General features: G+C 41.0%; 1 protein-coding gene across 1 annotated transcript; it reads right to left on the bottom strand.

Moving 5' to 3' along the window:
* Nucleotides 1-1,018: 1,018 nt before the first annotated feature.
* LOC108985151 (TSET complex member tstD) lies at nt 1,019-15,200 on the bottom strand. The gene is made up of 5 exons (XM_018957338.2): nt 15,062-15,200; nt 14,412-14,525; nt 2,560-2,639; nt 1,918-2,042; nt 1,019-1,313 (listed from the first exon to the last, which is right to left on the bottom strand). Exons 1-5 carry the CDS (start codon nt 15,112-15,114, stop codon nt 1,239-1,241), a joined length of 447 nt encoding a protein of 148 aa, XP_018812883.1. The 5' UTR covers nt 15,115-15,200; the 3' UTR covers nt 1,019-1,238.
* Nucleotides 15,201-16,428: the final 1,228 nt, after the last annotated feature.

The following is a 16,428-nucleotide window of genomic DNA, read 5'->3' as shown; positions in this document are numbered from 1 at the left end:
TTGAGTACTACTCGTGTCTTTTGTTTTGTTTTGTTTTTTTTTTATTTTTAATTAGTTAAAACTAGCGACATTGTCATCTACACCCACACATATAAAAGGTGTTTGTCCCTTTGTATAAGAAAATCTTTGAGGTTTTGTTTGGCAATTACTAGGTAGATAGTGTGGTATCATCTACAAGCACAGACAAGCATAATGTTTTGTTGGTTCTGTATTTATGTAAGTTATATATTCTTTTGAAGATGCTCGTAAATACCCCATGATCGTCCTGAAAACATACAAAAAAAAGTTCCTTGTTTTCTAAAGTTGAATCTATGGTATATTTTTAGACCATAGAAAATCATTTTGGTCTTTCCTCTTAGGCGTAAAACAATCTTTAAAGACCATTGGACTTAGCAAATTTTTTTCTTACATTATTTCAAATGTATTTGCGAGAAACTCTTTATCAAGTGTTTGTGCATTATTGAAATTAGTTGAGACGCTGTTCTCGTACACCCAATGCCAAGAAAAAAAAAAAATTTAACTCATGAAATCCTTATGATGAAATGATTTTTTTGTATAAAAATTATCTTTTCCTGTAATTGAAAATTCACTGAAATCTCTACAAATTTCAAAAAGTTCAGTACTGAAATGGTTGATAGTGGAACTATGCTCTTGTTACTTAATAGTCGACCCATATCCATCACACTGTGATGATCACAGGAAGCTATGGATTATACTCATATTTTCGAGATAAATAATAACTAATAATTTGATATGCCATATGATTTATTGGCATTGTGCTGAAAACAAGCAGTAAGCACTAGCAGCCAGGTTAAAAAATTGATAAATATGTGCATTCTCGGCCCAGTCCATGAAAAATAAGGGAGGAGCGACTAGCAAATTCCTTCATTAAATAGGCTATCTATAAATTACCCCATATACGGGGACCACAGTGCAATTATTCACGAAGATTAGAGATGAGATTATTTTTTATTTCTGATAGTAATCATGTATGCCAGTGGTGAATCAAATCATTAACGGAACACAAGGAATCAAAACCCAAGCGTTATTAATGGTTTTTTTGTACTTTGTTTGTGTTACAGATTTCGATTACAGATCCAAAATAGAGAAAAAAAGAAATGGAGCAAATTGAAAATTAAGACTGTTTCAATTCAAATAACAAGATACAGTAATTCATTTGCCTTAATCATGGCTGGTTTACTATCATCCGCACAAGTGAGATGGTAATCAGCTTCCCTTCAGCTAAATTCAGTTGGAGGCTTTAACCTAATCAGCCTTTTGATTCGATCTTTGTCCGTGTTCTCCAGGATTCCCTTCAAAATAGAAGAATAATAAAGCATTAGAGTTTTCAAGATAAACACAGTGCAGTAAACCTGGCACCTTGAAATCCAGCATCTCAGCGGAGGAAATCTCTCATCAAGATAAGAGAACCCATAATCACCTTGTTTATGAAGCTTTTAAGCAAGATAGAAGCACAATGGGGAAATCTCTAAATGGTTAAACAAGAAATAAAGTTGGATAATGTTGTAATGCTAGAGAACTTCTCATTAGTCACTTGGCTGAAGTTCAATTGAGATTCAAACAAAAGTCATAATCAGATATCCACAATCTCCTAAGTCCTAACCATGATGAACAATCTCCACAATGGCGACAATTGCGTGGTAGTCGTAGTAGTAACAAGCAAATGCTAACATGTTACCTAAGGTTGTCAACAGCCCCTTTTACATGTAAGAGACTTGAAAACAGGACTGTGCCTTTCCCATGATGCACCAAAGAAAGGATGATTATTATAAAAATAATAATAATAATAAAATTTAAAAAAAAAAAAAAAAAAAGCCCTGTAGGATACTAATGCCACAAGCAGAAATATGCAGCTAATCAATCCAATAATGAAAACAAAGGGGAAATGAATCATACCGTCCAAACTATTTCGTCAAGACACAAACATATCCTTCCATATTTGTCAAGAAACAAGCGTTCAGTTGGAGGTTTCCCACATACATCCTTGATTGTTGAGGTTATCACAAAGATCACTTCAGCCACTAGAGAGAAACCAAGAAATGAGTAAAGGTCAATTGGGAGAAAAAAAACTCAAAATAAGCCATGTAGAGATAACAAAGAAGAGGTACAGGTTGTTGCTTTGGAAGGGAAAGCATTTCATTTAGTGAGCATTTGTATATCTCGTCTGGATTTTTTGTAACAAAACATACATAACATTTACAAAATAGCCTGCTTTTTCTATTTGTAGCACTTTGAGCAATTCTATCGCCTGTTCTTCTCAAGATCAATCAACATTAATGAAACACCTATCGAGTAAAGTTCACTAAAATCGAGGCATGGAATCCTAAATTTCTTCACAGGTGTCAATGTTTTAAATAAAATGATTTTGTGCCTTCAGATGCCATGATGACAATGAGAAAACAATACATTTCTGCAAGAAGACAATTTTAAAAAAATAAAAATAAAAATAAAATTGGCTATGTAATCCTTTCCAACAGATTTTAAACAGGTCTCAGCTTCCACTCAAAAACTACAGAAAAAGGGAGCCACGCCACTTACAAGCAAGTTCATCATACTCATCTTTTCCAACCACATAAACTGAGACATCTCCGAGTACTGTGTAAACAATATAAACAGACCTGAAAGAAAGTACAAAAGTCATAGATAAGGATATATATATATGAATTAGTCACAAGTATTCTCGATCTCTATCAAGCAAACTTAGCTCGAAAAGTTTTTTCAAAAAGGGGAAGAAGAAGAAAAAGAAGAAGCAAAAGATAACTTTCCAATTGATCTAGCAGCTACAACAAAAAGAACCGGTAACTAATTGTGGGAAGTAACTAATCCTTTACCGAGACATATACGGTCAATCCCATTGGATTAAGAGGAGATATAAAATAATAATAATAATAAAAAAAAAAGTGGAATATGAATGAGTTATGATATTGATATGGACATAAACACCCTCTGCATCTACTCTCAACTCTTCAAGAGTACCCTCTAAATTGTGTTTCAAATAGACTTATTATTTATTTTTTTTTGATAAGTAAGAGATTAATATTATATATATAAATGAAATAGGCATAACCCATGTACACAAGAAGTATACAGAAAAACACCTAAATACATTCTACGTGCGATAAATTAGAGACAAGAAATCATGAACATTGCCCCCCTGCAATACAATAGCAGAAAGCCAAGACAATAAAGTGTGGAACAAAAAATTCTTCAACTCAGCCAATGTGCGTTCCTTGTCTTCAAAGCAACGCGCATTCCTTTCCGTCCAAATACACCACATGATGCACAACGGAATCATCTTCCACACCATTGCCACTTGATGACAGCCTTGCATCTTCCTCCAACAACCCAACAGCTCCACCACCCTCATAGGCATAACCCAGGTAACATCAACCCTTTGAAAGATCTCATCCCACAACGCCCTTGCTACCTCACAATGTAATAAGAGATGATCCACCGATTCTCCATTCTTTTACACATGTAACACCAATCCATGACTACACATCCTCTTTTCCTCAAATTGTCCGTGGTCAAGATCTTCCCAAGGACGGCACTCCAAACAAAGAAGGCTACTCTAGAAGGCACACGAGACCTCCAAATATTCTTCCAGGGAAACGGAGTATGATCTTGTGTTGTCAAGATGTTATAATATGCCTTCACTGTGCATAACTTATGATTGTTAGACCTCCACTTCAATCGATCACGCTGTGCTATAGGGGTCCCTGTAGAATATAGTGAACTGAAAAATTCTGCAACAATAGATAATTCTCAATCATGGAAATCCCTACTAAAGAGAATGTTCCACTGATAAGAGTCATGAGAAAATAACCGCACATCCGCCACTGACGCCTCCTTGTTAACTGCAATACGATATAAAGCCGGAAAAGCCATTTCCAAAGTTTGATCTCCACACCACCTGTCCCTCCAAAAACTTATTCGATTGCCCTCACCAATTACAAAATGGATTTGATTTGCAAAGCATGGCCACCCCTTCCTTATAAACTTCCATAAACCCACACCATACAAGTGATATCTCCAAAGCCATTTTCCCAATAGAGCTTTATTAAAAAAAAATTTTTGATAAGTAATCGATAATATTATAAATAGAGATAGGCAAAAACCCAAGTACACAAGATGGATACATGAGATAAAACCTATCTAGGTCAACGAAAGGGAAGCTAAAAAGTCATGTACATTCAGGCCATTAAAATCTATAGCAATGGCTCATAACATTAAAGTACGGAAAAATAAAGCTCTAAGTTCCCCCTGCAACCACTCCTTGTTTTCAAAAGTCCGATCATTGCGCTCTTGCCAAATACATCACATGATACAGATCGGGATCATTTTCCACACCTCCTTAATTTGTTGAACGCCTCTCGGGAGTGTCCAACTGGCCAACAACCACAATTTCTGGCATCACGAAGGGTAACTCTACTCGACTGAAAACTTCCACCCACAAGGCTCTCGTTATCTCGCAATGTAACAATAGATGATCCACTGTCTCACCTGATCTCTTACACAAGCAACACCAGTCTAATATAACTAACCGTCGCTTCCTCAGGTTGTCAATGGTCAGAATCTTCCCCCATGCAGCTGTCCATGTAAAGAAAACCGCTTTCGAAAGCGCCTTATTTCTCCAAAGTCTCTTCCATGGGAACTGAATGGTTGTGGTGTGGGAAAGGGACTTATAGAAGGATCTAACAGAGAAGATGCCCTTACCCGTCGGGTTCCACCATAAGCTGTCAGCTTGCTGTCTATTCGGCTTCACAGAATATATGAGGCTGAAAAAGGCTTCAAAAATGTCTACTTCTCAATCTTGTGCCGCTCTACTAAATGTCACGTTCCACTGCACATGATCCCCTGATATACTTATGAGGTCCTCAATGGATGCTTCCTGGTTGTGAGCCACGCGGAAAACAGCTAGAAATGCCTCCTTTAGGGCCTCACTCCCGCACCAAGTGTCCTCCCAAAACTTAATACGGGATCCCCTCCCCAACACCATTTTAGAATGAGTAATAAAGTCCCCCCACCCTCGCCTAATGTGTTTTCATATCCCCACTCCACTTGCCCCAATTACCTCTTTTGTGCACCAGCCCCCCCATAAGCTTCCATGTTTATAATCAATCACCAGTTTCCATAGAGCTCCGGTTTCCAAATTATACCGCCATAACCACTTCCCAAGCAAAGCCCGATTGAATGTTCTCAAATTCTTTATGCCCAACCCACCTGACGAGATTGGTCTACACACCTTGTCCCAACTAACTAAATGAAATTTGAATTCATCCCCTATCCCACTCCATAGGAAATCACGATACAGTTTCTCAATCCGAGCCGCTACACTGACAGGCAATTGAAACAAAGATAGAAAGTACGTAGGTAAGTTAGAAAGGGTACTCTTAATGAGAGTAACCCGGCCACCTTTCAACAAATACAATCTCTTCCATCCTGCCAATTTTACTTCTATCTTTTCAATAACAAAATCCCAAATGGATGAGGCCCTAGCAGCAGCCCCCAAAGGTAATCCCAAATAGGTAATGGGAAGAGAAGCTATCTTACATCCAAGAATGCTAGCTAACTGCCTAGTATTGCTCACATTCCCCACTGGTACTAACTCTGACTTGTCAAAATTAATTTTCAGGCCTGATGCTGCTTCAAAGCATAATAACAGAGCCTTCAATGTCCTCAACTGGTTGTGATCAGCATCACAAAATAAAAGTGTGTCATCTGCAAATAGTAAGTGAGACAAAGTAATAGTACCCCTATTGGGGTCACCAATCGGAAAACCAGCCACCAACCCATACGTGACCACCGCCGATATCATCCTACTCAATGCCTCCATAACGATAACAAAAAGGAGTGGGGACAGAGGATCTCCTTGTCTGAGATCTCGAGAGCTACTAAAGAAGCCAGTCGGACAGCCATTTATCAAGACTGAAAATTTGGCCGTAGAGATACACCACCTGATCCACCTACACCATCTCACCCCAAAGCCACATCTACCCAGCACATACAAAAGGAAATCCCAGTTTACATGGTCATATGCCTTCTCCATATCTAATTTGCACAGAATCCCTGTAGATCCAGCCTTCAATTTGCTATCTAGTCCCTCATTTGCAATAAGAATTGAATCCAAGATTTATCGCCCCTTAACAAAAGCATTTTGTGTTTTCATGATAATCTTCCCCAGAACCGCCCCCAATCTGTTAGCCAGAACCTTTGAAATAATTTTATACACTCCATTCACCAAGCTGATGGGTCGAAAATCCTTAATCTCCACCGCCCCCATCTTCTTAGGGATCAACGCAATAAAAGTGGCATTTATGCTTTTCTCAAACTTCCCAACCAATGAAACTTCCTGAAACACATTCATTAAATCTACTTTCACCACTTCCCAACAAGAGTGGAAAAAGCCCATCGAGAAACCATCTGGACCGGGAGCTTTATCTTTGACCATACGTCTTACTACCTCATACACTTCCCCTTCTTCAAAGGGCCTCTCTAACCACGCCGCTTCTTGAGGCTCAATCGTATCAAAACCAAGGCCATCCATCTTTGGCCTCCATCCCTCTCTTTCTGTAAGTAGTTGTTCATAGAAATCCATCACATGTTCACTAATCACAGGGGCCTCCTTACACACCATACAATTTATATTCAACATTTCAATGGTATTATTTCTTCTATGGGAGTTGGCAACTCTATGGAAGAACTTAGTACTCCAATCCCCTTCTTTCAGCCACAATGCTCTCGACTTCTGGCGCCAAGAAATCTCTTCTAATGATAGTACTCTCTCTAATTCTGAAACCAACTCAGTCTTCCTCAATATTTCCTGAGGTACTAGAGCTCTAACTTCAAGTATACACTCGAGCTGTTGTAATTCATCCACCATGCATTTCTTACGTCCCCTAAATCTCCAAAGGAGTGTATGTTCCAAAGCTTAAGGTCATTTTTCAAAACTTTCAGTTTACTGGCTAAAATGAAAGAAGGGTTACCATAAAACTGATAAGAAGACCACCATTGCCTCACCTTATCCACAAAACCTTCACTTTTCAGCCACATGTTTTCAAACTTAAAATAACAGCGCCCACTTCGAATGCCCCCGCAATCCAATAAGATAGGAAAATGATCTGAGCAAAGACGAGGCATTCTCTTTTGGCACACCTCCGGATAGTGTACCTCCCAGTCCGATGAGATGAGAAATCTGTCCAGCCAGGACCATGTCTGATTATTCGATCAAGTAAAAGCACCTCCCGAGAGAGGGATATCCAACAAGTTTAACTCAAAAATACAATCAGAGAACTCTATCATTGCAGGTCGCATCCTACTCTCACCCGACCGTTCACTTGTTGATCTAATGACGTTAAAATCCCCTCCTATACACCACGGAAGTTCCCACCAACTGTGTAGCCCAGCAAGTTCCTCCCATAAAAATCTTCTGTCATTGTCCACATTTGGACCATAAACCCCAGCAAAGGTCCACACAAAATTATCTACCACACTCTTAAAAGAGCATGCCACTGTATATTCCCCCACAAACTCCTCCATTTTGTCAACAACTCTTTTGTCCCACATTACTAAAATACCTCCTGAAGCCCCGTTTGAAGCAAGATACACCCAATCTGCATAAGTACAACCCCAAACACTTTGAACTAGTCTTCTAGAAATAGTTTTCAATTTAGTTTCTTGTAAACATACTATGTCCGCCCTCCATTCTCTCAGCAGATTTTTTATTTAAAGCCTCTTATTTGCCTCATTTAGCCCCCGGACGTTCCAAGATATGATTTTTGGCTTCATAAAGGAGAAGCAGGCCCCTTCCCTTTTAATCTTTCTCGGCTTGAACTTCCTTCATAATTTAATGACCAAGTAAGGCGCTTGAGCTCCCGCTGTTTTTTCAACCTTGATTTCTTAGCTTGTGAGTGGCCCGCTTCAATGGCAGTAAGTAGTGCAAAAAACTGCTCTTCATAACCCACACAGTCCATACCTATCAAGTGTTGCAATTCTTTCACCTTTTTTAGCATCCAATCCGGTGTGGTTGATTCATTTGGAAGTAAACGTTTCAATAGGATAGGCTCCCCAACACTATAAGCCCACTGTGTAGAATGTATCTCCCTTTTTTCTTCCTCTCCAAATAAATTTCTCCCCTCCCATTCAACCACAGCATCACTAGATGGAAATTGGGTCTCAGGGACTAAGCTCCCAAGGAGCTCAACGTTCACCATCTCCAAGCCTATCCCCTCTGCCCCGAGAACTCTAGCTTCAGTACTGTCATCATGCATTATAAGCTCTATGTGGTCCTCGGAATGGGTCTGAAGCTCCGGCAAGGAGGAGGAGCCTTCCCCTAGGTTCCTCGGCACTGTCTGGCTGTGTAGATCTTCAGCAGCTACGCACGGTGGCTGATTTACGCCCCGCGTGATACCTGGTAACCCCCCCGTCGCAGGACCAAGATGGGACTCCAGGTTCGAAACCTCTGCCTGTTGCAGAGGGGACGCCGGCGAAACAAAGGTGTCGCCGTGTACGCCGTCGTCACTCACCATGGGTTGAGAGAGACCCAGTTTCACCGTAGGCTGTAACACGACGATAGTGTCTCCGTGTTCGCCGGCACCATCTGCTGATGGTGTCACCACCGCCGATGGTGTCGTCGTGTTCACCGTGTTCGCCGGAGCCATCTGGTTCGTTATCGGCAAGGGTGGATCCGACGGCATGACCGAGACTCTCCTCCACGCGTAAGGGCCCGTGGGCTGCGTTTGACCCCAAGGCCTAGCAGCTCGGCCCATCCCTTCTGAAGCATTCTCAGCCTGCTTAGTGTGACTGGGCCCCGACAGCTCCTGGCCCATTAGCCCAAAGGCCTTTTTCAACTTATTTCTAAACCCATCATCCCCTTGACCCACGCCCCCCACACCCAGACCCGTGCCCCCCTCCTCTTTATCCTCTTGAACGCACCGTTTTAGAACATTAATATTAAGCTGTAAAGCATCCACTTGTCTCTGCGTATCCATCACAGCCCGTAGAATTTCTTCCTTATTTAGCCCGACACAATCTCTGCCACCACCCTCACTGCTCTGCTCCCCTACAGGAACAACGTCGCATACCAACTTTTGCAACGGCACTGCTCCACCCACCCCAGCAGGTTGACGTGATGGGTTCAAAACCCTCGGGTTTTTGAAAGCCTCCAAGTACGAAGGCTGAGCTGCCATCCTTCCCGTCGTAGACAGCCCTTTGCAACCACCACGCCCAGCCTCCTTCAAGACCTCCACCATCTTCCTCCAACCCCTACCATCCTTATCTTCCGGAATAAAGATGCAGTTTCGACGGCCGCCTCTCCCATACTCCACCAAAGCCATGAAAACTCCCTGGAGATTAGAACATCTATGTGCTATGAAGCCCCTGTCACCTTCCCTATGCCCTGTATAAAACTCCTTTCTTCCAGCCATTAAACAATCTTCCAAAGCTTTAGTGAACTAGTGCACTGTAACCAGCTCCAGACTCATTTTCTTCACCAGCTTCCACCCCTTTTCGGTAATGAGAATCCTACACCCATCCCTTAACACCTCAAAAGACTTTAGTTCTATGTTTATTACTCTCCGATGATCCATAATCCTTCCCTTTGAACGAATCAAACACCCACCAACTCCATTGACAAAGTCTGTGGGAATACGACTTCAACCAATCCTATAATAGTGACAAAATCAAATCCAAACCATTCATCATTAAATTACGAGTAATCACTAGCAATCTTCAGAAAATTACTTTTGTTCTCATCTCAAATATAGCATGAACATTTTGATGTCCACGTGCGAGTGTAATTTTTTGTTTCGCACCAAGTTACATACTCCCAATCCCCCATTCACAACTGAGGCACAAACTGTTTTCCATCTAACCAGATGAAATTTCTTCTCCTCCCCCATGCCTCCCCATAAAAATGCCCTAAAAAGTTTCTCCATCCTATTCGCCACCCCTGCAGGCATAGGAAACAAAGATAAAAAATATGTGGGGAGGTTAGTGAGAGTACTCTTAATAAGAGTAAGACGACCCCCTTTTGATAAATACATTCGTTTCCAACCAGCCAACATTTTCTCTATCTTCTCCACCACTCCATCCCAAATAGCTCTATTCTTAAAAGTTGCTCCCAACGGAAGGCCCAGATATTTCATTAGGAAAGAAGACACCTTACATTCCAAAAGGCTTGCTAAGCTGAATATATTAGGAACCGCACCCACAGGAACCATCTCAGACTTACCCAGATTCACCTTGAGCCCTGACACTGCTTCGAAGCAAAGTAACAATGCTCGTAGCGTTTGAATTTGGCTATTATCCGCTTCGCAAAAGACTAAAGTATCATCTGCAAAAAGAAGATGTGAGATGATAGTAGGCCCACCAAAGCCATTACCCACCTGAAAACCAGCTAAAAACCCTCTCCCAACAGCAGCCTGCACCATCCTACTTAGAGCCTCCATAACTATAACAAATAACAGTGGAGATAGAGGGTCTCCCTGCCGCAATCCCCGTGAGCTATCAAAAAAACCAGCAGGTGTGCCGTTGACTAGAACTGAGAATCGGGCTGTGGAAATACAATGGCGCATCCATGAAATCCACCTCACCCCAAAGCCACATCTCTCAAGCAAGTATAGGAGAAATTTCCAGTTCACATGATCATATGCCTTCTCCATGTCAAGCTTACAGAGTACACCTGAACCTCCCTCTCGAAGTCTATGGTCCAAACACTCATTTGCAATGAGTACCGAATCAAGAATTTGTCTACCCCAAATAAATGCGTTCTGAGACTTGGAAATGATATGCTCCAACACCGGGCTAAGCCGGTTAGCCAGGGCCTTAGCAATAATCTTATACATGCTACTAACCAGACTTATTGGACGAAAGTCCTCAATAGTCGAAGCCCCGTGTTTCTTAGGGATGAGAGCAATGAAGGTCGCATTGAGGGATTTTTCAAACTTTTAAAAAGAGTGAAATTCACTAAAAACCTGCATTACATCACCTTTCACAATATCCCAACAAGTTTGAAAGAAACTCATTGAGAAACCATCAGGATCCGGTGCTTTATCCTTCGCCATACCAGAGATGACCTTGTAAATCTCTTCTTCCGCAAAAGGTCTCTCTAGATCACACGCCCTCTGTGAGTCAATTGCCTCAAAAGGCTAGGCATCAAGCTTCGGCCTCCAAGAAGCCGATTCTGTGAGAAGGGTCTCATAATAGTGTACTATATGGTTTTCTAGCTCGGGAGGAGAAGAAATCACCTGAGATCCTAACTGAAGCGACTCAATAGCATTGTGACGCCGGTGTGAATTAGCCACTTTGTGAAAGAACTTAGTGCACCTATCACCTTCTTTCAACCAAAGGGCCCTGGATTTCTGACGCCATGAGATCTCCTCTGACAACAGAACTCTTTCCAAGTTTGTCATAACCATGCCCTTCCTCAAAACCACCTCCTCCGAGGTATCTCCCACTAATTCTTTGCCCTCTAGCTCTTGCAATTCCTCCAACAGTGTAGACTTCTGATCATCAACATGACCAAAAACTTCTAAGTTCCACTTTTTCAGGTCTTGTTTCAACGCCTTTAACTTGCCTGCAAGAATGAAACTTGGAGTACCAATGAACTGATATGATGACCACCAAGCCCTCACTTTCTCTACAAACCCATCTGTTAATAACCACATGTTTTCGAACTTGAAATACCGGCGACCCCTGTGAATACTCCCACAGTCTAAAAGAATAGGGAAGTAATCTGAGCTGACTCGAGCTAACCGTTTCTGGCTTACTTCCGGATAGTGAGCTTCCCACAAGGGAGAGACGAGAAATCTATCAATCTCGACCAAACCCTCCCGTTTGACCAAGTGTACTCTCCCCCTACCAGGGGGAGATCCATGAGGTCCAAATCAAAGATAAACTCAGAAAATTCCTCCATAGCCACAGAATTTCGATAATGCCCTGATCGTTCGCTAGGAAAGCGCGTAATGTTAAAGTCACCCCCCAAACACCACGGCACTTCCCATAGTGAGTATAAGCCCGCCAACTCCTCCCACAACCTTCTCCTATCCCTGTCCATGTTAGGACCATAGGAACCTGCAAATGCCCATTCCCATCCATCAACCACATTTTTAAACAAAGTCGCAACCAAGAAATCTCCAATACACTCCTCAATCACCTCAACCACTCTTTTATCCCACATTAGTAAAACTCCACCTGAAGCTCCCAAAGAAGCCAAATAAGCCCAACCCACATGCGAGCACCCCCATAAACTTCGCACAATTCTTCTATCAATGAATTGCAACTTTGTTTCTTGAAAACAAACCACATCACCCTTCCACATCCGCAATAAAGATTTGATACTAAGGCGTTTATTGCAATCATTGAGCCCCCGTACATTCCATGATAAGATTTTAGGCTTCATAGAAACCTAGATTACCCCTCCCTTTCGCTCTATCCCTACCTCCACTCCCTTCCTTTACATCATAGTTAATAGAACAAGTTAGCCGTCGAAGTTCCCTATCCTGCTTTGAAGCTGATTTCGAATGGCTAGCTTCAAGTGCTACAAGAAGGACCTTGAATTGTTCTTCATAACCTCCAAAAGGAATCCCTATAACAGCTTGAATTTCCTCTACCTTCTTGAAAACCCAATTTGACGGGCAACTCCCGTACTTAGAGCTGGGAGGGAGTGTACACAAAGGAGTTAGAAAAACCCCCTCCTCACCAGGACTATCAGAGGAAAATAAGGCTAGTTCCGAGCTACAATTTAAGACTGGTTCATCACTGGATTCGACCAAATTTAATTGGTTCACCCCTACTGCCTGTTTCTTTACCTCTCCAAACTCGTTCCCATCTAGACATGAAGACCCCTGTATCGAAACTTCATGCTTCGGCAGCACTGATAGCGAAGGCAACGCATTAGGGCCTTCCCCCTCCACGCGCGACTGGGTCTGTGTAATCGACAGCCCACGCGGCGGCGACGGGAGGTCACCACACGAAGACCCATCCTCAACCGACACCTCTACCAACTCACCAATCTCAGTGACTGAATGTATTGACTGTACCGCAGGAGGAGGGCACACTGTCTGGATCACCTCTACCAACTCGCCAACCTCTGTGCCGGAGTGTAGTGGCTGTTCAGACTCACCGTGGTGGACGACGGTTACCGGCGAATGTTTCTGTGCCGGTGAGGATTCCGGCAGGGTACTTATCGGCGCCGCAGGAGGGCACACAGTCTGGACCGAAATATCGGTCTGCGCCCGAGACACCCGAGACATGGCCCAAGATTTCTTTGGGCCAGACTCCTGCCAAACTTTGTTTGGGCCCAACTCTTGTCTTGGCCCAGGGCCCTTTACAAACCCAGCCTGCACCGAGTGAGCCTTCCCCACTCTAGAGCCCATCACTTCTTTTCCTTTAACACAGCGTTTTAGGCAGAGAATGTCTTCCAGAAGAAAGCCAACTTTCTCCTCCATATCAACCAACGCCCGTAGCAATTTTTCCTCATTTAGCCCCAACAACTCTCTGCCATCTCCCTCCTTTCTACGCACGATCTCTGAGCTGAACACGTCTGGCACCACTGCACTTACGCGAGGCAGTACCTTTTGCACCACCTCACGGTACGACCGTGAACCAACAACCGTCGACGATGGAGCACCACCATCTTCCTTATGTCCCTTCAGCTTGCCTGCCTGAAAAGACCACAGAACACTAGCCCCTATGTTTCTTCCACTCCAAACAGAGGAGGAAAGGGTAAGCTCCTTAATAGTGTCTCCAAATTTCCTCCACCCTTCACCCTTCCTCCCTTCCGGTACCACTATCATACCCCTTCTCTTATCATGCCCAAACTCCGAAAGGGAGAAGAAGCTGCCATTGTGGTTGCATCCCCTCTGCACCATTAACACTGAGTTTCCTTTTCTACGTGTTCTTAGAAAGTCAGGAGAAACCAGAGACGCAGCATATTCCTTCACCATAAAACCCAGCCAACCCAACGCTTCCTGATCCAAGGATACATATTTCACCGCACGACGGCTACTCTCAGTGATACTCCACCACCTATCATTCTCCTTCCTAAACGAAAAAAGCTTATGTTCAATGAAAACATCTCTGTACATTCCCATCGAAACCAACAGCACACCAACTCGATAATCACCAAACTGGACTACACATCAAGCTAGACTATGTGCTAATCACCACCAAAAATTATAGCCATTGAACAACCCAACTCCAAGAGCAAAAACCAAAGAAACGAAAAATGTACGGAGAGAAAATATTTTAAGAGAGAGAGAGAGAGAATGTGGTGAAAATATTTTTATCTACGACCAGGAAAATCTTTAGACTTATTATGATACATATCCATTATTGTCACCCAAACTCTATTCCTCGTTGATAAGAAACTTACAGCGAACTTTACTTACTTATGAGATGCCACAAGGAGCTCTTCATTTTTCGCACCTCTAAGATTATCTGCTCCCAGTTTAACTAAAAAAGACCTCCAATGCAATCGCTCCTCAGCAGGAACTCCATGATACCTGAAATTAACCAAAAAAAACCGACAATCAGATAATAAAGGAAAATTCAGAACTAATTTTTATTTCTTTTAAGGAAGAGTGACAAGTAATTTGTAATATTGCACAGTACTTGCCTACTTGGATTTGGTTCTTCTTATACCCTTCTTCAAAAAGATACCCACAAGACAAACGTATAATAATTGTATTGATTCAGTACACCAATTAAACATCTCAATTGAAATTCAAGGAAGAAAAGAAGATTTTTCCCGAAATTAAGCCCGAGACCAAATTACCCAATGATTCACTTATTAAAAAAAAAAAAAAAATCAGATCTTAAGCAACCTTCTTCTCGGAAATCTCAAACGAATTCGAATCGACACGAAGAAGATACATGTAAATAAATGATAATAACTTTAATCATTCAAAATGTTCGACCAGATTACTCGAAGAGAACGGAAAAGGAGAAATGGAATGAGTTTGAACTCCCTTCAAATATAAGATGACAATAAAAAACTGATACTGCAGTTCAGAATTAAGTGGGAGATCGAGAAAAGTACCGTTCGACGAGAATGTTGCCCACAGAATTGGAGATGAGCAACGCCAGCAACATCTTTCCCTCTTCCCGTTAAGTGAGAGAAAATTATACCTACCCCTAGTAGTCTTCAGACTTCAAGGAGGGGAGGGGAGGGGAAGTTTTGCTTAAACCAATTGTTTCAGTAATATTGTTAGGGAATAAATTTAGGCCCATGAAATTTCATGGCCCCCGTTTATTTAGGCTCAATATAAATAGACTAGGCCCATTCAGATCTCATTAGCCCATTGAAAATGAGTAGTATTCTTATAATTAGTACAATAAAGTTCAAACAGTTAAAAGTGACTTTTTTTTTTCCTTCGTATAAGTTGTTGTGTTTTTTAGACTGATTTGGATAATAACATAAAATAAGAAGATTTTATATGAGTTGAATAAAATATTATTATAATATTATTTTTTAATATTATTATTATTTTAAAATTTTAAAAAAATTATAAAACTAAGGCGAGATGAGATGAGGCTATTTCTTGTTTGTGTCTAATATAGTTTGATGGCTTGATTCGACTTGATTTGTCAACTAGCGTTTACTAATCTGACTCAATCAGCTAATTAAGGGCCCGTTTGTTTTTAGAGATGAGATGAGATGAGATTAAAGTTAAAAAGTTGAATAAAATATTGTTAAAATATATTTTTTAATATTATTATTGTTTTGGGATTTGAAAAAGTTGAATTGTTTATTTTATTTTGTATGGGGATTTGAAAAAGTTGTAATGATGAGGTGAGATGAGATGAGATGAGATGTTTTTAGAAAACAAACAAAGCCTAAAGATTTTTTACATATTGTATTAAACATCTGTACGGTCGCCATACTGTATTTTTTATTTTTATATTAATAAAATTATTTACAGTTCCGTAAACGTAACCAGAATCACAAAATTTGCTTTACTCTTTTTTCTTATCATTCCTAATGTAAGCATCGATGTGGTTTGTGTCTCTCCTTAACTCTATAATATAATCTCCAACTAAAATATGGAGTTTGAGTTGTGCTAAAAAAATTATAGCACTATGAACTGAATATGGGAAGAATGATGAATGCGATTTCGTGGAAGAAAAAAAAATGCCATTTATAATACTTAAGTTGATGCTCTAAATTAGAGATGTAAATGAACCAATTTATTCGATAGTCTACTCGATACTCATTCGGTTAAATTTGAATCAAACTCGACTTAACTCGGTTAAGACTTGTCGAGGCTTGTTCATTTATGCTCAAATCAACTCGATTAAAACTCATTTATATATTGATAAATGTATATATATACATTACAAGAAAAACGAGTATTTGTGATTGATTATTTGCAATAAAAATTTACTCATTTTAACAAAAAATAATTA

Source organism: Juglans regia, chromosome 8 (assembly GCF_001411555.2).
Source record: "Juglans regia cultivar Chandler chromosome 8, Walnut 2.0, whole genome shotgun sequence".
NCBI lineage: Eukaryota > Viridiplantae > Streptophyta > Magnoliopsida > Fagales > Juglandaceae > Juglans > Juglans regia.
The sequence above is the reverse complement of the archived record's forward strand: the minus strand, read 5'-3'. Positions and strand labels throughout refer to the sequence as shown.

Bases quoted from the DNA above. Each gene is read 5' to 3' on its own strand.
- LOC108985151 (XM_018957338.2), bottom strand. From the start codon at position 15,114: ATGTTGCTGGCGTTGCTCATCTCCAATTCTGTGGGCAACATTCTCGTC. The intron at 2,043-2,559 runs GTAAGTGGCGTG...GTTTCTCTCTAG, and splicing joins TGAGTATGATGAACTTGCTT to TGGCTGAAGTGATCTTTGTG. The intron at 1,314-1,917 runs GTATGATTCATT...TCTATTTTGAAG, and splicing joins TTGACGAAATAGTTTGGACG to GGAATCCTGGAGAACACGGA.